Source organism: Panulirus ornatus, chromosome 9 (assembly GCF_036320965.1).
Source record: "Panulirus ornatus isolate Po-2019 chromosome 9, ASM3632096v1, whole genome shotgun sequence".
NCBI classification, from domain to species: Eukaryota; Metazoa; Arthropoda; class Malacostraca; order Decapoda; family Palinuridae; genus Panulirus; species Panulirus ornatus.
The window spans coordinates 28,946,528-28,973,339 of record NC_092232.1 but is presented as its reverse complement, the minus strand read 5'-3'; the positions used below and the strand labels follow the sequence as shown (position 1 = coordinate 28,973,339).

Genomic DNA, 26,812 nt, shown 5'->3' with positions numbered 1-26,812 from the left:
CCCACCACTCACTACCCTTTCTAATCAACCCACCTCCCACTCTTCTCATGCCACAAGCATCTTTTGCGCAATCCATCACTGATTCCCTAAATACATCCCATTTCTCCCCCACTCCCCTTACTTCCGTTGTTCTCACCTTTTTCCATTCTGTACTCAGTCTCTCCTGGTACTTCCTCACACAAGTCTCCTTCCCAAGCTCACTTACTCTCACCACCCTCTTCACCCCAACATTCACTCTTCTTTTCTGAAAACCCATACAAATCTTCACCTTCGCCTCCACAAGATAATGATCAGACATCCCTCCAGTTGCACCTCTCAGCACATTAACATCCAAAAGTCTCTCTTTCGCGCGCCTGTCAATTAACACGTAATCCAATAAAGCTCTCTGGCCATCTCTCCTACTTACATAAGTATACTTATGTATATCTCGCTTTTTAAACCAGGTATTCCCAATCATCAGTCCTTTTTCAGCACATAAATCTACAAGCTCTTCACCATTTCCATTTACAACACTGAACACCCCATGTATACCAATTATTCCCTCAACTGCCACATTACTCACCTTTGCATTCAAATCACCCATCACTATAACCCGGTCTCGTGCATCAAAACCACTAACACACTCATTCAGCTGCTCCCAAAACACTTGCCTCTCATGATCTTTCTTCTCATGCCCGGGTGCATATGCACCAATAATCACCCACCTCTCTCCATCAACTTTCAGTTTTACCCATATTAATCGAGAATTTACTTTCTTACACTCTATCACATACTCCCACAACTCCTGTTTCAGGAGTATTGCTACTCCTTCCCTTGCTCTTGTCCTCTCACTAACCCCTGACTTTACTCCCCAGACATTCCCAAACCACTCTTCCCCTTTACCCTTGAGCTTCGTTTCACTCAGAGCCAAAACATCCAGGTTCCTTTCCTCAAACATACTACCTATCTCTCCTTTTTTCACATCTTGGTTACATCCACACACATTTAGGCACCCCACTCTGAGCCTTCGAGGAGGATGAGCACTCCCCGCGTGACTCCTTCTTCTGTTTCCCATTTTAGAAAGTTAATACAAGGAGGGGAGGATTTCAGGATTTCTGGCCCCCTGCTCCCGTCCCCTCTAGTCGCTTTCTTTCTTTTAAACCGCCATTTCCCGCGTTAGCGAGGTAGCGTTAAGAACAGAGGACTGGGCCTTTTTTGGAATATCCTCACCTGGCCCCCTCTGTTCCTTCTTTGGGAAAAAAAAAAAAAAAACGAGAGGGGAGGATTTCCAGCCCCCCGCTCCCTCCCCTTTTAGTCGCCTTCTACGACACGCAGGGAATACGTGGGAAGTATTCTTAATCCCCTATCCCCAGGGATAATATATATATATATATATATATATATATATATATATATATATATATATATATATATATATCTTTTCTTTTTCTTTCATACTATTCGCCATTTTCCGCGTTAGCGAGGTAGCGTTAAGAACAGAGGACTGGGCCTTTAAGGGAATATCCTCATCTGCCCCCTTCTCTGTTCCTTCCTTGGGAAAAAAAAAAAACAAGAGGGGAGGATTTCGAGGCCCCCTCCCCCGCTCCCTTCCCTTTTAGTCGCCTTCTACGACACGCAGGGAATAAGCGGGAAGTATTCTTTCTCCCCTGTCCCCAGGGATGAAATATATATATATATATATATATATATATATATAATATATATATATATATATATATATATATATGTAAATATATATATATATATAACAGGCTGGGAGATAGGGACCTGTGTGTGTGTGTGTGTGTGTAAACTTTAGGCTGACCTCAGTCACTGTGGGTATACATGTGAGATCCAGGCGAGTGTGAGATCTTGTAAGAGGAAACACGGCTGTCAAGTGTGTCCAACTGTATACGTCATTTCAGCAGAATTAACATGTAGTGCTTAGTGTTCTATTAGAAACTGAATGACTGTGAAGCAAGAATGTAGTTTAATGAATCAGAAACTGTTCCGGGGAAAGAATCGAAGTATCACAGACTGGGTTACGAGGCATCATAGCACCTGTTCCACCCACTCCTCACTCACGTGTCGAGAGGTTCACCAATTAAGAATATTCTTTTAATTTTTTTTAGGTAACAGTGAGTAAATATCAGGTTGTAAGAACAACAGAAGAGACATAGTTTTTAGGTCTTTCATAACTTGTATTCAAAGTGTAACTGTAAGTTAGAAGTAAGATTTAATGAGTTAAACTCACGAGACCTGGCATCGGCCACAGCAGGTCTGCTATAGGATAAAGAAAGCAGTAAAATGTAACATTCATGGTGTTAAGATCCCGGGAGACTGTGGCAGTTAAAGACTCACCGAAAATGAATCTAGTGTAGAAAAGTGAAAAAAGTAAATTAGTGGAGTAATTAACCATGAAAATTGTCCTTATTAGGTTAGTCACACAACACATGGCATCCTGCATTATGCAGAACAGAGACGAGGTTAGTGTTGGGTCAGTCAGTGCCAGATCAGCACAGAGACAGTTGGCAGTTCTGCCTGCCTAGCCTGGCGGGTGTAACGCTAACATCCATCACAATCCAGGCAAGTCCTACCTCGCTCTGTCACAGCAGGATGTCTCTAGTGTGTCACGCTCGTTCCCTGTAAGGGTAACGAGCCAATGATGAGCTTACAGGGACACTCATAGCCTCAGTTACAACAGGGCGCCAGTAGGGGCCGAGTGCTAGTAAGTGTCGAATGCCTGTAAGGGGGAGTGAGGAGACGGAAACGGTGAGCTGTACCAGAGACGTACGGAGGGAGCGCCTCGCCGCTACGATTAGTGCACGTACAGGCCGACCTGACGCAGGGAACGTGGGCCGTCGCTAAGCTTGGACTGCCGCACGCCCGGACCCCCGTGCAGCCGGTCGGCTATACAGCTAACATTATATTTTAAGGACATATATAACCAGCTTATGCTCCCTTAAGTGGACTTTTAACATCAGATACACGAGCAGAACTGCCACTCAGTATTATGCTGTGCGGCAAGAATTACAGTGTACAACTTGTAATGAGCTGAGTTTCAGTATCAGTGCATTTTCCATAATTATTCCTTTGTACATCATTGCTCTATTGGAAGAACCAGCTCACTTGTCTTTAGTCACAAAATGTATTTATACACGTATGTTTCCCCTAAGTCATCCATCTCTTGGATTTGTGATTTAGGAAGTTTTTAGTTATTATTATTAGTTGTTAAGATGCACGCCACATTACTTCCAACGATCTTATGAAATTTCGATATTAAATGGTCGACTATTACTGGCCTTTCCTTAGCCAACAGTGCAGTGAGCGGGCACGGTAAACATGGCAGTCCTGCGGCCTTATAGGGTCATGCAATGTCTTGATTAAAGGGTTTGACTGACGTCATGACTGATGGGCTCACATGACACTCTGGATTGATCGCTAACTTTACCAGCTGTCTGTGTATGATATTTTGTTTGCGTGTGTGTGTGCGCTCGTTCTCCTTTTTTCTTATATATATATATATATATATATATATATATATATATATATATATATATATATATATATATATATATATATATGTATATATATATATATATATATATATATATATATATATATATATATATATATATATATATATATATATATATATAGTGCAGGTGTGGTGATGTGTCGTGTCCAGCGTAGGTGTGTCTTAGAAAGAATATTCTCAGTGTTGGGTTACTGTGGTTGTCTAGGTCATATTCCATATATTTCCTCCGTCATCTGTTGGTTTATACATTAGTACAGTAACTATGTACAGGTTGTCTGCTTCATGACTACAGTCTTGACGAACGTCATTCCAAGATTGTCGGAGCTCAGGTGTTGTATTGAATGTACAACCCAACTGCTATAACACGGCCCTCCTGTTTTGCTTGTCATAGGTTGTAAGTTGTGGTATAACCCTCAGAGTTCGTGTTATCATACATGTGGCTATATGTGAAGGCTGCTGAGTTTGTGTTTGCGTTTGACTCAGTCGGTGAACAGGAATAAAGGGAATTTGATGTGTGTGTGTGTGTGTGTATGTGTGTGTATGTGTGTGTGTGTGTGTGTGTGTGTGTGTGTGTGTGTGTGTGTGTGTGTGTGTGTTTGTGTGTGTGTGATGACACACGTATGAATGTTACTTTTCTTGTTACTTTATTGAACTGGGGTTTGTCATGAGAGTTGCTGCTGTCTCGTGTAACACACTGACAACACAGCCCCTTAGCCACAACCAGGCCCCATAGACTTCCTTGGTCTCCCCTGACTGCTTCATATACCCTGGTTCACTTCACTGACAGCATGTTACTCCCCGTATAGCACATTCTTGTAGTTCCCTCTATCCCCTGCCTGCCCCACCACTACGTTATTACGGTTTGTTTTGATTCCCTTGATGCATGAGTCCAGGATCTGCTTGAACACCAGCTCGTAAATTCTTTATCACTTTGCACAGGGTCGCTAGGGTCGTGTACAGGGTAGCCTGACTCATGTACAGGGTCACCAGTGTCGTGTACAGGGTAGCCTGACTCATGTACAGGGTCACCAGTGTCGTGTACAGGGTAGCCAGACTCATGTACAGGGTCACCAGTGTCGTGTACAGGGTAGCCAGACTCATGTACAGGGTCACCAGGGTCGTGTACAGGGTAGCCAGACTCATGTAAAGGTTCACCAGGGTCGTGTACAGGGTAGCCTGACTCATGCACAGGGTCGCCAAGGTCATGTAGAAGGTCTCCAAGGTCATGTAGAGGGTGCCCAAGGTCATCGATAAGGTAGCTAGGGTTAAGCACAGATTCGCTAGGGTCATATATAGGGTAGCCAGAATCATCTACAGGGTCGTTATGAGTCACGTACAGGGTAACGAGGGCCATTCCTCCCATAGCGGGTCGCCCCTGTCATTGTTTGTGATGATGTTTGAAGGTAAAATATATATTTGTTGGTATTTGTCTGTTTTGTTTGCTTGTTCTGTCGATTAAAGTGTGGAGGTGGGTGACGAGCGGTTCCTGCCTCATGATGAGAGGCTTGTAGTGGTGTTAACAGCACCAGCCGTGACCCCGCACGTTCCTGAGCGACACACACACACACACACAGGTGGGGATGCCTCGTTCCCGGCAGATCTTCCTGACTGACTGAACCTGGTGACTCCCCTGGTCGTTATGTCTACTGACTGACTGACTCAGAGCGACTCGTCTTCACCAGTTCCTTCCTTCGTCTGACTGTTTCCGTTTTCTATATCTTTGCCCGCTCTAAATTACGTAACTTTTTCTTTGCCGTCTCATTTCTTCCCATATCTTTCATCCTAATTTTCTTTCCTGTGTCTCGATCTTCATCTGTGGTGACTTCCTGGCGTCTCCACACGTTCACCTGCAGTTCAGAATGTGACATTTGAACCGACGCCGCATAAAGACGAGGCTCTTTTGAGACAGGTCGGGGGAGGGGGAGGGGAGGGGAGGGAGGTTTCGAGAAGGCAGGGGTGACTATTATTAGAACGCCTGGGTGATGAGAGGGGGGCCGTCTTATGAGGGACCATATACCTCACTAGACCTGGTCCGGATGAGACGGTGAGGCGTGGCTGTCCATCACGATTATCGGGAAAGTGAACTTAATAAAGTGAACTTAATAAAGTGTTACGTAATGTGAGGGATATAGGGCTTGTAGGCCCCCAATATAGGCCCCCATCACAGGCCTCCATGTTATGAGGGGCTGGGGAGAGATCCTTTGGTAAACAGACTGACAAAAGGAACTTGGGTGGATGTAATCACTTACCTCCATAGATGGAAGGACCCGGGAACTTCCAGGGATGAGGACGACCGAGGGATGAAGTTCCTTGCGACTATTACAAGATGACACAAGCGGCCTCAAGCTTGAGGAAGTTTGAAAGGGGAAACTTCCAGGGCAACGCGCCCTCAGCACCACCATCCAGCGCGGGAGCCCTTTTAATGTTCCATGAGCGAAGCTCGTCACGTTAAGGGAGGGAGAGGTAGGTGTCTGCTGCTCCAACACGAACACTCGTCACACGTCACGTCCAGCAGACTGTGTTACATGTACCCCAGACACACAGTGTGACAACACTCGTCACACATCACGTCCAGCAGACTGTGTTACATGTACCCCAGACACACAGTGTGACAACACTCGTCACACATCACGTCCAGCAGACTGTGTTACATGTACCCCAGACACACAGTGTGACAACACTCGTCACACATCACGTCCAGCAGACTGTGTTACATGTACCCCAGACACACAGTGTGACAACACTCGTCACACATCACGTCCAGCAGACTGTGTTACATGTACCCCAGACACAGTGTGACAACACTCGTCACGCGTCACGTCCAGCAGACTGTGTTACATGTACCCCGGACACACAGTGTGACAACACTCGTCACAAATCACGTCCAGCAGACTGTGTTACACGTACCCCAGACACACAGTGTGACAACACTCGTCACACATCACGTCCACCAGACTGTGTTACATGTACCCCAGACACACAGTGTGACAACACTCGTCACGCGTCACGTCCAGCAGACTGTGTTACATGTACCCCAGACACACAGTGTGACAACACTCGTCACACATCACGTCCACCAGACTGTGTTACATGTACCCCAGACACACAGTGTGACATGTAATGTATAAGTCATGTTCCACAACACATGACGAACTATCTTGATCCCTGAAGATGTTCAAGATTTTTCTCTTATTGGTCATAATAACCTGACGTCGACCGTCTTACCCACAGCGGCAGAGGACATGCCTCAAGCCACAAATGACCATCCAAGCTTCACATGAGACTTTAAAACGTGCGCGTGTAGCGTCATGTCTCTCGCCACCCTTGACCATCGTGGGACAAGCCTACATAATGACGATACGACCCCTGGGCATGATAACGTGAGGTCAAAGACCGTATCGTGATACCCAGAGGTCGCACCCTCGTTCTGAAGAAGGTAAAACAATAATAAGAACGTCATTGTTTATTTTTCTTTTAATCTTATGTGGATTGATTATTGCCACGCTGATAGTGGGCTGCATGTGTTACTACACAGATCAGTCGTCTCTACTGACCACCTTAATACATGAGACGTTGTCGTGGAGACAGTAGCTCACAGCCACCTAGAACACTGGCTGGGAGGTGCCAGCCAGCCATTTATATACAGGGTCAGGTGCCACACGTCGCCGAAGTTTGCAGGAGAGTCGTGGAAAATTGAATTACGACTGGATGGTTCTGAAGGCCAGGTCTGACGATAATTTTTCCCGGAATTGTTGATACAGAACGAAATTCGACCGTAACATAGTTAGAAATAGATGATAGTAAAGACAGAATTGTACCTGGGAAATGAATGCAGTTGGTACGTTCGAAAGGTAAAATCGTGATTAGATTTACACATCGACGAATTAAGAGACAGCATTGATATTTATACAGAAGTGTGAAGACATTGTGGAAATACCAGAGTTTGCTCTGAATTATGACAGCAAGAGAAACAGAATCATCATCACGGAACTGGAAGTAGTGGGAGTTATGATGATAAGACGACCACCAGTAGTGCTGGAGGAGGGAGAAGTCGTCATCCCTGACCACAAAAACAACCAAAAGAAATCCTGTTCCCTCCCGTGGCCGCCACCGCCAACATTATTCTGTAAAGACTTTTGAACAGTCAGGTGAAAGTATTGCTCAGCAGCAGCCACACACGACCTCACACTCCCGCAACTTTGTCATCGCAAAGACATACAAACATGTAGTGTCAGCTGTTCCCAGGTACATCAGGTGAAAGCTGGATCTCAGAGTCACTGTGGAGTGTATACGGAAATGTGATCCGCCGAAGGATGCAGACCAGGGTGTATTGTTCAAGTTATTGGCAGATTATACAGATACATAGTTACTGATTGTAGGGAGTCAGTAGATAAACCGTCCAGTCTAAACCAACACAGGTTAACTCTGGGACTACCACCACAGCTGCACCACTTCACGAACACTGTATACATTGGTTCATTATATCCTTGCATGCAGAGTGAGGACAGGGTATATCTGGAAGGATGGTGGACCAACCTACAATATCCTAAGAAATATACCCCAAAATTTTAAGTACCTCAAATGATATTTTGTGCGTTAGTGATGAACATCTCTTTTAGCACAAGACGATCTGCTTCCTTATCTGCTGATTACCAGACTCGTGAGTTACATCAACAAACTGTAGCTTAGTCATCCAACGACCCTACCCAGCAGCCTGGCCTCAGCCCAGACTGTGGGGTTAGAAGACCCCACCAAGGAGTGCATCGTGTACATAAGGCATCAGTTATGACTCGCGAATATTACCAACAAGAATTACTATAACAGATCTTGAGCAACTACAACGCTGTAAATCACTCTTAAGTTAGTTGTAAGTCCCACTGATCAGCAGACGCCAGTCATAACAGATTCATGGGAGTGGTACTTCAGCTGACGCGAGGTTGGTAGACGACGAAATGAATGGGAAAGTCACTAGCCAGAGAGACAGGTTTTCTGTATCAACTGAAGAAAGCCTGAATGTTCTGGAAGTGACAGGATGAGATGGGAGGTGATTGGTTGAGATGACATCACCATAACGGAAGAACGAATGACGTCAGTTAAGGAAAGCGATAGAATAGATTTGAAGAATGTTGGAAATCAGAAACAGCAAACCATGGCCGCCTTATTGGAAGTAACTTGCTCCTTCTCGAAAAGAATATTGACACGAGCAGACAACATCAGGCAGAGCAGATGAAGCATCCCAGCTAGAATGTTTACGACTATCATCACCTATTTATAGTGAGTTGGTTATGCATCTGTTACGGAGGACATAAACAATATCCACAAGACGTACAAGAGGGAGATCATGAACACGAGCAATGCTGGAAACATACGTAAGTTTCCAATTTGTAGTGGAACGTAATTGGATGATGGGGCGTGAGGAGGCACAGTGTGATGTGGGAGCGGACCTGGTGGAGTGAGGTGCTGCCGCCACCGTGGTCAGGGGAGGCAGCGAGCGGGAACACTGAGGTCGGCACAGGTAAATATTTAAGAAAGGAACTCGACCAGTTCCGTCAGTGTATCTCAGCAACGGGCGAGGACAGGTACTGGGGTATGTAGGCTGGGTAATGAAGGTACCTTGGTCAGTGAACAGCCAACGAAAGTACGACAGACCCCAGGAACCGAATACAGAAAAGGAAATGACAAGGGAAAAAGACCATCTGGTCTTGAAGCTGCCGGGCGACGGGAAGACGAGCTGCTGACACCCAGAAAACTATTCTGAACACTGCAGAAGGTGGAGATAAACTGGGCCTCGTCAGGTGGTGTGAACTGGGCCTCGTCAGGTGGTGTGAACTGGACCTCGTCAGGTGGTGTGCACTGGGTTTCGTCAGGTGGTGTGCACTGAGCCTCGTCAGTTGGTGTGCACTAGGCCTCGTCAGGTGGTGTGCACTGGGCATCATCAGGTGGTGTGAACTGGGGTTGAAAATGTTGAGCCCAGAGGAAAGCTGTCGCCAACTCCTGCACTTCACAACTTGGAACAGGCATCGTGAGAGATGAGGCTAGACGGTGATGGTGGTGGTGGTGTGTGTGTGTGTGTGTAGTGGTGTGTGTGTGTGTGTGTGTGTGTGTGTGCGTGTGTGTGTGTGGTAGGATGCGCAAGACGCGAGTATTAGTAAGGTCGTCGACGCAGGGTGGTGTGGCGCTACCATCACTGGGCATGATTTATTTACACCATCGTCCGCTACACGTATGCTCCTCAGAACCTCTCGTCCTCAGAACCTCTCGTCCTCAGAACCTCTCGTCCTCAGAACCTCTCGTCCTCAGAACCTCTCGTCCTCAGAACCTCTCGTCCTCAGAACCTCTCGTCCTCAGAACCTCTCGTCCTATGAAGCTATCTACCTCCAGATGTCTTTAACCTCACACCTCCTCCACCCCCTTCTGTTTGGTCCTTTTCACCAGATCTCTATATCAGCCTCACTCTCCAGTCCCTTTCACTGACACCCCCATAACCCCCTCCTCATAACCCCTTCCTTCCCCCGGGTCCTTTCACTGTGCCCGCTCTCGGGTCCTTATTCCCTGGTTCCTTAACCCAGAGCCACTCACAGGTGCACCCCCTTCTCACTCACCTGTTTTGAATGACTTTCATATTTCCAGGCTATCCTCCCTACCCTGCGTCCGCCTCAACCCTGTCCTTCTCTAAACTTTCTTCCTTTCCAATCTCACCTTCGTCTCTCTCCCTCGAACCTTCCCTCTTCCTCGCCCAGCTCTCCCTCTCCCTCTCCCTCTCCCTCGGCCCAGGGTGAGGTGAGGTTGGCATGCCCCCGGGAGATTCAGGTGTCCCGGTTCATTACTTCTGTGACTCTCTCCCCACGTTACTGCCCGCCTGCCTCCTCCGCTTGCCACGGCAGGAGGGAGGGAGGGAGGTGGGAAAAAGGAAGGAGAGGAAAAAAATTAGGCGACCGCAGGAAAATAACATAGTTAAAGCAGGTGGCTGATGGAAGATGTGGGTACAGTACAGAGGAATATGATATTTGTATCACAGTCGTCATTACTGTCAACTGTACGTCATTACTGTCATGATGACTCTCAACTGTACGTCATTACTGTCATGATTACTGTCAACTTTACGTCATTACTGTCATGATGACTGTCAACTGTACGTCATTACTGTCAACTGTACGTTATTACTGTCATTACTGTCAACTGTACGTCATTACTGTCATGATTACTGTCAACTGTACGTCATTACTGTCATTACTGTCAACTGTACGTCATTACTGTCATGATTACTGTCAACAATACGTCTTTACTGTCATGATGACTGTCAACTGTACGTCATTACTGTCATGATTACTGTCAACTGTACGTCATTACTGTCATGATTACTGTCAACTGTACGTTATTACTGTCATTACTGTCAACTGTACGTCATTACTGTCATGATTACTGTCAACTGTACGTCATTACTGTCATTACTGTCAACTGTACGTCTTTACTGTCATGATTACTGTCAACTGTACGTCATTACTGTCATGATTACTGTCAACTCTACGTCATTACTTTCATTACTGTCAACTGTACGTCATTACTGTCATGATTAGTCAACTGTACGTCATTACTGTCATGATTACTGTCAACTGTACGTCATTACTGTCAACTGTACGTCATTACTGTCATGATTACTGTCAACTGTACGTCTTTACTGTCATGATTACTGTCAACTGTGCGTCATTACTGTCATGATTACTGTCAATTGTACGTCATTAGTCATGATTACTGTCAACTGTACGTCATTAGTCATGATTAATGTCAACTGTACGTCATTACTGTCATGATTACTGTCAACTGTACGTCATTACTGTCATGATTACTGTCAACTGTACGTCATTACTGTCATGATTACTGTCAACTGTACGTCATTACTGTCATGATTACTGTCAACTGTACGTCATTACTGTCATGATTACTGTCAACTGTACGTCATTACTGTCATGATTACTGTCAACTGTACGTCATTACTGTCATGATTACTGTCAACTGTACGTCATTACTGTCATGATTACTGTCAACTGTACGTCATTACTGTCATGATTACTGTCAACTGTACGTCATTACTGTCATGATTACTGTCAACTGTACGTCATTACTGTCATGATTACTGTCAACTGTACGTCATTACTGTCATGATTACTGTCAACTGTACGTCATTACTGTCATGATTACTGTCAACTGTACGTCATTACTGTCATGATTACTGTCAACTGTACGTCATTACTGTCATGATTACTGTCAACTGTACGTCATTACTGTCATGATTACTGTCAACTGTACGTCATTACTGTCATGATTACTGTCAACTGTACGTCATTACTGTCATGATTACTGTCAACTGTGCGTCATTACTGTCATGATTACTGTCAATTGTACGTCATTAGTCATGATTACTGTCAACTGTACGTCATTAGTCATGATTAATGTCAACTGTACGTCATTACTGTCATGATTACTGTCAACTGTACGTCATTACTGTCATGATTACTGTCAACTGTACGTCATTACTGTCATGATTACTGTCAACTGTACGTCATTACTGTCATGATTACTGTCAACTGTACGTCATTACTGTCATGATTACTGTCAACTGTACGTCATTACTGTCATGATTACTGTCAACTGTACGTCATTACTGTCATGATTACTGTCAACTGTACGTCATTACTGTCATGATTACTGTCAACTGTACGTTATTACTGTCATGATTACTGTCAACTGTACGTCATTACTGTCATGATTACTGTCAACTGTACGTTATTACTGTCATGATTACTGTCAACTGTACGTCATTACTGTCATGATTACTGTCAACTGTACGTCATTACTGTCATGATTACTGTCAACTGTACGTCATTACTGTCATGATTACTGTCAACTGTACGTCATTACTGTCATGATTACTGTCAACTGTACGTCATTACTGTCATGATTACTGTCAACTGTACGTCATTACTGTCATGATTACTGTCAACTGTACGTCATTACTGTCATGATTACTGTCAACTGTACGTCATTACTGTCATGATTACTGTCAACTGTACGTCATTACTGTCATGATTACTGTCAACTGTACGTCATTACTGTCATGATTACTGTCAACTGTACGTTATTACTGTCATGATTTTCATCTTTCGTTTAGTTTTGTGTTTTGTGTTTGTTAGTGTTTCAACGGTCTTGTTCGCTTCTCTCTTTACCTTTTACGTTCAGTTCTGTGTTTCTTACACAATGTCAGCTTCTCTCTTTACCTTTTACGTTCAGTTCTGTGTTTCTTACACAATGTCAGTCTCTTTATCATTCCTATGCCCATTCCCTCTCAATTTTTTTTTCGTTATTATCATTTTCGCCAATATTTTCTTCCCCCTTAACATCGAGTGAGCTAATTCCTGTGTCTTGTGTTTCATGTACATCAAGTCTTTCCTTCATGTATTCAGTCTTTATCGATAATTTCCTAAATGTTCCGTCGTTTCTGTGTTCCATCGTATTGTGTGCAACTGATGTTCTCACGTTGTGCACGGGTTTCCAGTGGCTCGTACCCTGGACTGTACTAATGTAGTCAAATGCGGGTAACTCACACCGTAGAGTGATGATGAGGTGAGTTGGCTTAGTGGAATGTGGCATGTCAGTATCCGTAGAGTATATGTGCGTATCCATGACATGCCACTTGGCAAGGCCACATCAACTTTCTTTTCCCAGATAGATAAATCACGACTTGGTACGTCCGTAGAGATTATCTTGCGTTGGTACACCATGCGTACGTCGGTCTGTCATATTGTTTTTGTTGGTGTGTGAGATGTAGGCGGGGTGGGGGTACAGTTCTGTTGTTGTCGTGTTAATGTAATGTGGGATGGTACTGTTATATTGACATTTTGAGTTGACTGTATGGCTGCTTGCTTTAATGCCTTCCTGACTTGCCTCAGTGTTCACTGTGGCTGTAGAGTATATCAAGTGTTTGGAGACCCTTGGTTTACTGAGGTCGTCTGTCGTGCTGTCTGCTTGTGTCCATTTCTCGTGTAGTCGCTTCCTGTGACAGGTGTTCTTTCATGTACGAGTGTCCAGTGCACCCGTGACGTCTGCCTATGTCCAGTTCCTATGTCCTCCCGTGTGCCTGTTTCCAATACCTATGTCCTCCTTTCTGCCCGTGTCCAGTACCCATGTCCTCTAATTTGTCTGTGTCCAGTGCCCATGTCATCCCATTTCTCTTTGTTCAGTACCCCTGTCCTCTCAATGTCCTCTCATCTGTCTGTGTCCAGTACCCATGTCCTCATATCTGTTCGTCTCTAGTACCCATGTCCCCCCATTTGACTGTGTCCAGTACCCATGTCCTCCCATGTGCCTGTGTCCAGTTCCTCCCCCCGTCCACCCCACACACACAAGATTGTCACCTGCGTCAGTAGCAGCTGCTGGTGCTGCCACCTGGTGTCATCCCCCTTCCCTCAGGTGGTCAGCAGGTGCGGTTGTCATTTTGTCATTAGGGTTTTTTGTTTTTATATTCTCACTTCCCTAAGGTGAGGGTTAACATTGGGTGGAGGCGGGGGAGTGGATGGAGGAACAGGGGGTTGGCAGAGAGGGAGTGAGGAAAAAATGTTGAGGAAACGGAAAGGAGGAGGAGAATAATGGAGAATGTATGGGTAAGATTATACGTGGAGCTCTTTGTCGTTGTTGTGGACGGTGTTTACGGGACTCAGACCTCTGCCTGGGTAGGGATTTAGAGCCTAAATATATTTTCTTTAGAATTGAGATTCTCTTTGAACCTCCAGATCATAATGATGAACTGGTGTCGTAATGAGACACCAAGGCCACTCAGGTCTGTCATTAATCTCAGGAATGCCTGATTATATTATCTTTTTTCCCCATAATTCTTCAACACCTGTCATCTGTAGGTGTATAATTAAGGGATATTATGGTAATATATACAGTAGGGGCCCTTCTTAACGCCATTCTGTTTTTTCTATGTAAATACTATTTTTGCCTAAATAAGATCTTGAATTAATGCTTATATTTTTTCCCTTTTTTCAAATACTGAATATATATTCTTCTTGATACTATTCGCCATTTCCCGCGTTAGCGAGATAGCTTTAAGAACAGAGGACTGAGCCTTTGAGGGAACATATCCACTTGGCTCCTTCTGTGTTTCAGGGAACATATTCACTTGGCTCCTTCTGTGTTTCTTCCTTTGGAAAATCAAAAACGAGAGGGGAGAATTTCCAGCCCCCTTCTCCCTCCACTTTTAGTCGCCTTCTACGTCACGCAGGGAATACGTGGGAAGTATTCTTTCTCCCCTGTCCCCAGGGATATATATATATCCTATCCGTCTACGTCCTATTGGCGGGTCTTCAAAGGCTGTATGGCGGTGGTCATGTTTGTCTGGATGTTGATGACACGTCATTTCTCTCTGATGTGATTGGTTCCTAATATCTGTAGTCTCCTGTGATCACTGCAACTAGTAATGATTCTGGTGTTATTCACTATAATCTCCCTCGTTAGTCTCGTTCCATGCTTTTGTACATGATGTTTGATTCCACCTTCTTGTATGTGGAGCGAGAGGCGACGGCTCACGGTGCAGATTGTATGTCCAATGTAGTTTGTATGGTAGGGTTGACGGTCCCCTGTATTGTATCGATACTCATATACCACATCAGTACGATTCAAACCTCCACAAACTACCGAGTCCGCCACTGCTGGGCGTCAGGAACACGGTCCAACGTTACGAAGGTCTGAGAGAATAAGACGAGCCTAACTTGACCTCAGCTCTACATCTGGACAATAACGGTCTCGCTTGGCCCTGCTTAGTGTATTTAGTGATGGACTTTCCTGTGTAATATTGTTCTTCTGTGTTTTTCCTCGACTGTAAGTTTTCTATTTTCTGTTTTCATATGTTGTATTTACATGGTACCAGCCTTCATGATATTGTTAATTTGTTTAAGTGGGTTTTTTTTTTTTACTTGTATGTGCTAAATGCTGTGTTATCCCGAGTTTTTTTTTATCTTTTGTTCGCGTTTTACTTATCCAAGTTTTGTGACGCAGTTTTTCTCCATTTGTGGATTCCTGATGATGCCTCTGTGAAGGCGAAAGCTTGACTAAGTATTTGTAGAATTTCAGACTACTGGTGTTTGAGAACTCACCTGATGGTAGAATAATATTGAGAAAAATAAAGAACAGAAGAATAAAGATTAACAACTGAAAATATGCTGTCGTATTCAGTTCTTTGTGCATTAGAGAAAACCTGCTCCCAGCTTACACTAATATATATATATATATATATATATATATATATATATATATATATATATATATATATATATATATATCTTTCTTTTCTTTCATACTATTCGCCATTTCCCGCATCAGCGAGGTAGCGTTAAGAACAGAGGACTGGGCCTTTGAGGGAATATCCTCACCTGGCCCCCTTCTCTGTTCCTCCTTTTGGAAAATTAAAAAAAAAAAAAAAAAAAAAAAAAAAAAAATATATATATATATATGTGTGTGTGTGTGTGTGTGTGTGTGGATACAGCCCCTCAACCATTAAATACTCCTCAGGAGCCGCTTCTCCATATTAAGCCTCCTTAACACTAACCTTCATCATGACAGCACTAACCATCCCCAACATGACATCACTAACCCTCCCCAACATGACATCACTAACCATCCCCAACATGACATCACTAACCATCCCCAACATGACATCACTAACCATCCCCAACATGACATCACTAACCCTCCCCAACATGACATCACTAACCATCCCCAACATGACATCACTAACCATCCCCAACATGACATCACTAACCATCCCCAACATGACATCACTAACCATCCCCAACATGACATCACTAACCATCCCCAACATGACATCACTAACCATCCCCAACATGACATCACTAACCATCCCCAACATGACATCACTAACCCTCCCCAACATGACATCACTAACCATCCCCAACATGACATCACTAACCATCCCCAACATGACATCACTAACCATCCCCAACATGACATCACTAACCATCCCCAACATGACATCACTAACCATCCCCAACATGACATCACTAACCATCCCCAACATGACATCACTAACCATCCCCAACATGACATCACTAACCATCCCCAACATGACATCACTAACCATCCCCAACATGACATCACTAACCCTCCCCAACATGACATCACTAACCATCCCCAACATGACATCACTAACCATCCCCAACATGACATCACTAACCATCCCCAACATGACATCACTAACCATCCCCAACATGACATCACTAACCATCCCCAACATGACATCACTAACCATCCCCAACATGACATCACTAACCATCCCCAACATGACATCACTAACCATCCCCAACATGACATCACTAACCATCCCCAACATGACATCACTAATCATCCCCAACATGACATCACTAACCATCCCCAACATGACATCACTAACCATCCCCAACATGACATCACTAACCATCCCAACATGACATCACTAACCATCCCCAACATGACATCACTAACCATCCCCAACATGACATCACTAACCATCCCCAACATGACATCACTAACCATCCCCAACATGACATCACTAACCATCCCCAACATGACATCACTAATCATCCCCAACATGACATCACTAACCATCCCCAACATGACATCACTAACCATCCCCAACATGACATCACTAACCATCCCCAACATGACATCACTAACCATCCCCAACATGACATCACAAACCATCCTAAAAAAAGCTTCCAGAACCATCCTGGCAACAGACCATAATTACCCACGTCGCCAGCAGCCCGCCACACCCTCCCTCCCTGGCTGAACAAGCTGCCACTAACCACGGGTCTTCCCCCGGCAGTACGTGACGGCCTTCGCGGTGAGCGGCCTGGCCTCCAACTGGGAGCGTGTGGGCAAACCCTTCAACCCGCTGCTGGGCGAGACGTACGAGCTGCAGCGAGACAACTACAGGTAAGGCTGGTGACGCTCCCCCTCCTCACCTCACGGCAGGGTTCTTCCCTGGCCAAGGTTCCTCTCTTACGTTTCCAGGTAAAGCCACTGAAGTCCACCTCTCACTCTGTTGCTGTTCTCCCCCCTCAACCTTTCTTTCTTCCACGACACATGTTCCAGTTTGCTTACACCCCCCCGCGGTGTACCAGACCAACTTCAGCAAGTATTATCCTGTTGTCACCCGTTACCTGTGGTCTGTTGATGTTAACGACCAGCGACCACTGGGGAAAGGTCGTTAGAGTTTTGCAGGTGCTCTAGACTCATGGTGTTGGTACCAGCGGTAATGAGGTAGCTGATGAGGCTACAGCAAGCAAAATCTAGCAGTCTGTATCTGAAAGTTATACCTCACTGTGGTTCTGTGAGCAGAGTATTAAGATAGGTGGACTGAGGGTTGGTTGATCATACCATGTTGATGGAGTCTTAACATGGAACATATACTAAACACGATGTCAGAAATATACGAGTCGTAGAGTCAAATATGAATTATACAATAACAATTTGCAATATAAAAGTATTGGAGAAAGTTGTACACAATAACCTCAGTGTAAATAGACTCGTGGGTGTTTTTTTAAAGGAAGCCAAAATGTATAGTTTATTGTAAGTAGATTGGAATTTTGAGATATTTTTTTATGCTACGGGAGCGCTGAATAACCATCAGGTTCTAACGCTATATAGATTGTACAGAATTATCAGCCAATGTAGATATAGCGAGACAATATTGCTAATATATCCAGGTTTACTTATATAATTTTATGATTATATATATATATATATATATATATATATATATATATATATATATATATATATATATATATATATATATATATATATATACTCAAGGATTTTAAAAAGTTCTGTAACATAACTTTAGATGTAACTGGAGCGTAAGGCCGTAAGTTCGATGTCTGAGGTAAGATATAAGATTGTTCCGTCAGCTGCCGTGTTCTGGTGGCGGGAGGTTATGGGGCGAGACGGTAACTCGTTACCGGACCAATTTGGGGCAGATGCATTGGTGTGATCAGCCGCCCATGACCCGCCCTCACTGACAAGTGGAGATAACGAGATGAAATCCTCCGGCACGTCTGTGTGCAGCATTGGGAGGTTCTTCTCTCTTTGTTTTGATGGCTTTTCTTCTTTGACGTCATTTACGCCGTTGTCTTCCGTGCACCGACTGTCATGACGTACATTATTTTCTCTTACATTTACGACGTTCTTATCTTCCTCCACAGCTTCTCCCTTATGCAGGTGTCGTCCTCTTGGACCATTTTGTCCTCTCAGTCTACGCACATCTTCATCCAGATGCACAGCTTCATGTAACGTTCGTCTCCGTATATTTCAGGAGTTTTTAACTTCGACTCGTATTTCCTTCTCGAGCTTTCCTTGTCCAGTGATCTTGTCTGGGAGTGTCGAGTGTGTGGTGGGTGAGGGATCTGGGTGACGCATGACCGTCGCATACCTGCTGTCTTCACTCTCTCGTCCAGCCAGTAAGGATATAGTGTAGACTAATTATAATTTGGATACTTGTGTATTGCTTGTGAGCATTTAGCTTTCCATGTGTGTTCCAGTATTGGTATATATATATATATATATATATATATATATATATATATATATATATATATATATATATATTTGAATGCAAAGGTGAGTAATGTGGCAGTTGAGGGAATAATTGGTATGCATGGGGTGTTCAGTGTTGTAAATGGAAATGGTGAAGAGCTTGTAGATTTATGTGCTGAAAAAGGACTGATGATTGGGAATACCTGGTTTAAAAAGCGAGATATACATAAGTATACTTATGTAAGTAGGAGAGATGGCCAGAGAGCGTTATTGGATTACGTGTTAATTGACAGGCGTGCGAAAGAGAGACTTTTGGATGTTAATGTGCTGAGAGGTGCAACTGGAGGGATGTCTGATCATTATCTTGTGGAGGCTAAGGTGAAGATTAGTATGGGTTTTCAGAAAAGAGGAGTGAATGTTGGGGTGAAGAAGGTGGTGAGAGTAAGTGAGCTTGGGAAGGAGACCTGTGTGGGGAAGTACCAGGAGAGACTGTGTACAGAATGGAAAAAGGTGAGAACAATGGAAGTAAGGGGAGTGGGGGAGGAATGGGATGTATTTAGGGAATCAGTGATGGATTGCGCAAAAGATGCTTGTGGCATGAGAAGAGTGGGAGGTGGGCTGTTTAGAAAGGGTAGTGAGTGGTGGGATGAAGAAGTAAGAGTATTAGTGAAAGAGAAGAGAGAGGCATTTGGACGATTTTTGCAGGGAAAAAATGCAATTGAGTGGGAGAAGTATAAAAGAAAGAGACAGGAGGTCAAGAGAAAGGTGCAAGAGGTGAAAAAAAGGGCAAATGAGAGTTGGGGTGAGAGACTATCAGTAAATTTTAGGGAGAATAAAAAGATGTTCTGGAAGGAGGTAAATAGGGTGCGTAAGACAAGGGAGCAAATGGGAACTTCAGTGAAGGGCGTAAATGTGGAGGTGATAACAAGTAGCGGTGATGTGAGAAGGAGATGGAATGAGTATTTTGAAGGTTTGTTGAATGTGTCTGATGACAGAGTGGCAGATATAGGGTGTTTTGGTCGAGGTGGTGTGCAAAGTGAGAGGGTTAGGGAAAATGATTTGGTAAACAGAGAAGAGGTAGTAAAAGCTTTGCGGAAGATGAAAGCCGGCAAGGCAGCAGGTTTGGATGGTATTGCAGTGGAATTTATTAAGAAAGGGGGTGACTGTATTGTTGACTGGTTGGTAAGGTTATTTAATGTATGTATGACTCATGGTGAGGTGCCTGAGGATTGGCGGAATGCGTGCATAGTGCCATTGTACAAAGGCAAAGGGGATAAGAGTGAGTGCTCAAATTACAGAGGTATAAGTTTGTTGAGTATTCCTGGTAAATTATATGGGAGGGTATTGATTGAGAGGGTGAAGGCATGTACAGAGCATCAGATTGGGGAAGAGCAGTGCGGTTTCAGAAGTGGTAGAGGATGTGTGGATCAGGTGTTTGCTTTGAAGAATGTATGTGAGAAATACTTAGAAAAGCAAATGGATTTGTATGTAGCATTTATGGATCTGGAGAAGGCATATGATAGAGTTGATAGAGATGCTCTGTGGAAGGTATTAAGAATATATGGTGTGGGAGGCAAGTTGTTAGAAGCAGTGAAAAGTTTTTATCGAGGATGTAAGGCATGTGTACGTGTAGGAAGAGAGGAAAGTGATTGGTTCTCAGTGAATGTAGGTTTGCGGCAGGGGTGTGTGATGTCTCCATGGTTGTTTAATTTGTTTATGGATGGGGTTGTAAGGGAGGTAAATGCAAGAGTCCTGGAAAGAGGGGCAAGTATGAAGTCTGTTGGGGATGAGAGAGCTTGGGAAGTGAGTCAGTTGTTGTTCGCTGATGATACAGCGCTGGTGGCTGATTCATGTGAGAAACTGCAGAAGCTGGTGACTGAGTTTGGTAAAGTGTGTGGAAGAAGAAAGTTGAGAGTAAATGTGAATAAGAGCAAGGTTATTAGGTACAGTAGGGGTGAGGGTCAAGTCAATTGGGAGGTGAGTTTGAATGGAGAAAAACTGGAGGAAGTGAAGTGTTTTAGATATCTGGGAGTGGATCTGTCAGCGGATGGAACCATGGAAGCGGAAGTGGATCATAGGGTGGGGGAGGGGGCGAAAATTCTGGGAGCCTTGAAAAATGTGTGGAAGTCGAGAACATTATCTCGGAAAGCAAAAATGGGTATGTTTGAGGGAATAGTGGTTCCAACAATGTTGTATGGTTGCGAGGCGTGGGCTATGGATAGAGATGTGCGCAGGAGGATGGATGTGCTGGAAATGAGATGTTTGAGGACAATGTGTGGTGTGAGGTGGTTTGATCGAGTAAGTAACGTAAGGGTAAGAGAGATGTGTGGAAATAAAAAGAGCGTGGTTGAGAGAGCAGAAGAGGGTGTTTTGAAATGGTTTGGGCACATGGAGAGAATGAGTGAGGAGAGATTGACCAAGAGGATATATGTGTCGGAGGTGGAGGGAACGAGGAGAAGAGGGAGACCAAATTGGAGGTGGAAAGATGGAGTGAAAAAGATTTTGTGTGATCGGGGCCTGAACATGCAGGAGGGTGAAAGGAGGGCAAGAAATAGAGTGAATTGGAGTCATGTGGTATACAGGGGTTGACGTGCTGTCAGTGGATTGAAGCAAGGCATGTGAAGCGTCTGGGGTAAACCATGGAAAGCTGTGTAGGTATGTATATTTGCGTGTGTGGACGTGTGTATGTACATGTGTATGGGGGGGGGGGGGGGTTGGGCCATTTCTTTCGTCTGTTTCCTTGCGCTACCTCGCAAACGCGGGAGACAGCGACAAAGTATAAAAAAAAAAAAAGAAAAAAAAATATATATATATATCTGTAATACATGTGTGTTCCAGTATTGGTATACATAGCTGTAATACATGGTGTTCTCTGTGGAGTACGTCACGCACGTCTCAGTCTTTAAGTCATTAGACACACGCTCCTGGCTGCATATTGCGTGTCATACGAGGGAGGTCAGGTCGACTCCCCTCCCCACCCCACCAGGCAGTGACGTCAGGGCTGCAGGTCATGGGGGCTCCACACCTCGGTCTTAAAATAGCCGGTTAGCAGGTCATGCCACTAGAGCCACGTACAGAAATCACTGAAGGAAATTAGATGGAGTTTACATGATCATTAGATCCATCCGAGACACAAAACTGAAGTGCATTGTTTGGTAATCAGTGAGAACGTTGGTGTTATTGGTCTAACAGAAACCTCTGAACACAAAAAACAACGACCTGATTAGCGAGTATAATCTGCCAGACTATGAATAATAATATTGGTGAGGGATTGAGGCGATCGAGGAGGAGGAACTGTATTTTATGTAAATTCTTATCTAAACTCCATCTAAATTCAGAATACAACATCTGCTGCTGTTGAACACTTGTGTGAAGTTCAGATTAACACACAATCTTACAAATGTTACTTAAATGTCGTTTACAGACGCCCTTGTCGACCAGCAAATATTGACACTGTCATGTACGAGAGTTTACAACGAGCAATACAGGATAAAGTCTCGATCATTCTTGGGGAATCTAATCTTCCAGAAATCAACTGGCAGACTATCACAGGTGTAGAGAGTGAATCTGCTACACTTAGCAACTTTGCCGAAGACAAGTTTCTCTACCAAACCATCATCGAGCTGACGAGGGAAGCCAATACACTTGAGTTAGTTCTTGCATCCCAGAAGTTCTTAGTAACTAAAACGCGTCCATGTTGGAGAACATCTAGGCACTTATGACCATAACATGGTTAGGTTCGACGTTGATGTAGGATCGACTCCCCTGTGACAAGTGCTGTTACCCTTAACATCAAAAGTGCGGATTTTGGGTTGTGCGACACATTAAAGTCTGACCCTTGTTGCTTCATGCCCAGAGGAATTATGGACCAGTTTTAAGGGTCAGTTTATGCACCAAGTCGCATTCGTTCCTATGTACGGCAGAAACAATATTACCATCTACAATCCTGATCGATATTCCCAAATTATTGCAAGAGCTATACGGCGCAGAAATAAATTATAAACGTAAGAAATCGGATAATAACCCAGATATTGCAACGCAGTGTAACACTGTCAGAAAACAAGTGAAATCTCTTATCAAAAATGCCAAGAGAGAATACGAAGTGAGTCTTGCATGTGATAGTAATAGAGATCCTAAAAGATTTTACTGGTATATCAATAATACGAAACATAAGAAGTGGAATAGAACTCTTGGTAAACAAGGATGGGAACCCATTGTGGACGATAAAATCACAACCCTGAAAAAGGTTTTCATTTCTGTTTTTACGTTAGAAAGCAACAACACGAATTTTGAGAGAGTGGTAAACAGCACTCACATGAGACAAGCATTCACCGTCACAGTTAGAGGAGCACTAACACAAGTAGAAGGCTTATAAAAGCCCAGGTCCTGATCGTTTCTATCCACGAGGGATTAAAAACGTCAGACGCGTAATTGCCGGACCATTAACCCAGATTCTCAATAAATCACTTCAGGAAGTAATAGCCCACAGGAGTGGAGACTAGCAGACATCACTCTTATAAATAGAAGGAAAAGCTGCGAATTGCCTTATCATTACCGTCCTTTTAACCTCGCATCAGATATATTTAAACTTCTGATGTCGATTGCTAGAGATAAAATTGTAGCCTATCTGGAACTACAGAGCCTGGTCAGTGATACACTGCATGGTTTTAGAAGGCACAGATCATGCCTTATAAACCCCCTTGAATTTTATCATACATTATTCAGTACCCACAACAAGACAAAGGCAATAGATATGATATTTCTGGACTTCCTAAAAAGCACTCGACAAAGTCCCCACAACGTTACATTAATGAACAAAGTCCGGGGCTTTGGGGAAATTAGGTAGAAGCCTGGTTACGAGATAGGAAGCAGAGAGTTATAATGAATGGGGAATCATGACTGTGGTCACCCGTTACTACTGGAGTTCCCCAGGGAGACGTACTTGGGCCTGTACTTTTCACCATTTATATTGACACTATTGATATACGGTTAAGTAACCTAGTGTCCAAATTTGCAGATGACACAAAGATCGGCAGTGCTATATTGAATGAAGAAGATAGGATAAGAGTACAAGAGGATCTAGATAAAATCGATAAAGAGTATAGAAAATAGTAAATGCCATTTAATGTCAATAAATGTCAGCTGTTACAAGTAGGAAACCTAAACAAAGAATTTGATCTTAAACTGATGGATCACAAGATAAAGCACACCCCAAGTGTGGGAGATCTAGGGGTCACTGGCCAGCATTACAACGAAGTTGCCAAGAAAGCAAATGGGATGTTAAGATTTATAAACAGAAAGTTTACGTACAAAAGCACGGATGTGATATTGCCACTATACCTAAGTCTAGTTAGGCCACACCTCGAATATGCAGTGCAGTTTTGGAGCCCCCAACTGGAGTAAGAACATTCTTGAATTAGATGCAGTGCAGCGAAGTGTAATTAAGTTGACTTCCTCCTTGCGTAACAAGCCATATGAAGAGAGATTACGAGAATTAAACTTGTTCTGCCTAAGCAAGAGGCGCCTCCGGGGCAGAGTGATAGAATGTTTCAAAATACTGAAAGGATTCAGAAATGTTGATAGTGATAATTTCTTTACAGTAGCACCAGCATTGCCGACGAGAGGAAATGGATTAAAATTTAAAGGTTACCTAGTTAATCTGGACTGTAGCAAATATTTTCTTTTCACCAACAACATTATTGATGCGTGCAATAAGCTCCCAGAAAGTTTCATTCAGAGCAACACTCTTAGTATCTTCGTAATTAGACTTGATCATCAGTTGTCACTCTCCAGTACTGAATCATTCATTCAGTCAGTCATCATAACGTAGTGGTATATAATGCTACCTTCTCAACCACTGATCTCTCTCCCTGACATTGTTGTGGTATCTTACTAACACTGGTTAACCCATGTCACCTGCTGTGAGAGAATACAGACATAGTAAGTTGAGAGGCTGGAGCTCAAGTTTACCCTTAGTATTGCCTATATAACAAAAGGTGATGGGATGCATGTCGTTGGTGATGGGATGCATGTCGTTGGTGATGGGATGCATGTCGTTGGTGATGGGATGATGCATGACATGTTCATGTTCATTCAACCTTATGACTTCACTATAAATATTTCCTTCAGGATTATTAATCCTGCAAGGTATTTCTTTCTGCCTGTTTTCCTACCGGCGTGTTGGTGGAGGGAATGGAGAGAGAGAGAGAGAGAGAGAGAGAGAGAGAGAGAGAGAGAGAGAGAGAGAGAGAGAGAGAGAGAGAGAGAGAGACTTTGCTCTCCTGTTCTCCTTTTGTTAGCGTTAAGGCCAGACCACCTCGATTGGACCTTGGGTCTGTGTGGTCTGTATCTATGTAACTCTCTCTCTCTCTCTCTCTCTCTCTCTCTCTCTCTCTCTCTCTCTCTCTCTCTCTCTCTCTCTCTCTCTCTCTCTCTCTGAGACACACACATACACACAAACATAGGATTGGCATAGGCTTGTGTGTGTGTGTGTGTGTGTGTGTGTGTGTGTGTGTGTGTGTCTACATACACAGCAGTAAAGACAACACGAGTAGGAGACTTCCCTCGTTGTACAACATATGATAATCACACCAAATGTAAGTTTATTTACATATAGATCCTTATATACTAGGATACGCTGCCGTCACACATGTGCAAGCCAAGATTGTAAATACCATCAAAAACTGTTTAGATAAACATTTCGTGAATTCATGGATTTAGTGAATGAACACAGGGAAAACATATTTATGTATGTACCCAAAACTTCTCTATTTTTCTTATCCCGAACCCTGAGTGTAGCGTAGGGTAGCACAGACGCATTACAATTTTTGAGGTAGAACTTATCTTTCGTTCTATCCCGTTAGGTTCAGTGCAAGCTTACTTCACCAATGCATATATGTTTTTCCCTCTGCCGTCTGTTGTTGCCAGAGGGAATGGAGGATGGGAGATGGCTCTCTTACTGTCTCATCCATACTCCATCCATTTAGTTCAGGAACAAATAGATTTAACATCTGAGTCCAAAAACAGATGACCTAGACATGGTCCAACAGGCCCTTTGTCGTCAGTTTTCCCATGTACACATGAATTCGAGCCAGGAGACCCAGCTGAATATCCTACTTCCCGAACATCTGACATCTAGTGAGCCTTTCAAATATCCCTCTCATCTCTGGACTCGGACCTCGGCTCTGATTGTATCCGTCGCATGGACAGACGGAACGAGAGACCGGTTAGCAGACAGACGGGGAGAGATAGGCAGACACAGACAGACATGGGACAGAGGTCAGCCGTGGAGACCTGGTGTGTGCGCCTGTATACCCGTGGCTGCCGTGCACGACACATGATACACACGATCACCAGGAATGGCTGCCTCTGTCTGCCCAGCCACTCACCCCGCCACCTCCTGCGTCCCTCTCTCTCTCTCTCTCTCTCTCTCTCTCTCTATATATATATATATATATATATATATATATATATATATATATATATAGATATAGATATATAGATATAGATAGATAGATAGATATCTTTATCGTTTCGAGTCCCCTCTCCTCCATTCTCTCACAGGCTCTTATCCTAATCCTCTCTTTTCTCCCCTCTCCCTTCCTGCCTCCCGCCTCCCGCCACACACACACACACACACACACACACACACACACACACACACACACACAGCCTCTGCTGTTCGTCATGACTTCCAAGATAACA

The 26,812-nt window shown here is 43.9% G+C and overlaps 1 protein-coding gene across 1 annotated transcript in view; it reads left to right on the top strand.

The window, feature by feature from the left end:
- LOC139750304 (oxysterol-binding protein-related protein 1-like) overlaps positions 1–26,812 on the top strand; it is a 745,131-nt gene that overhangs the window by 586,556 nt on the left and 131,763 nt on the right. Inside the window, exon 16 of the mRNA XM_071664928.1 lies at positions 17,397–17,506. Coding sequence (XP_071521029.1) covers positions 17,397–17,506 — 110 coding nt within the window. The remainder of the gene's footprint in view (positions 1–17,396; positions 17,507–26,812) is intronic.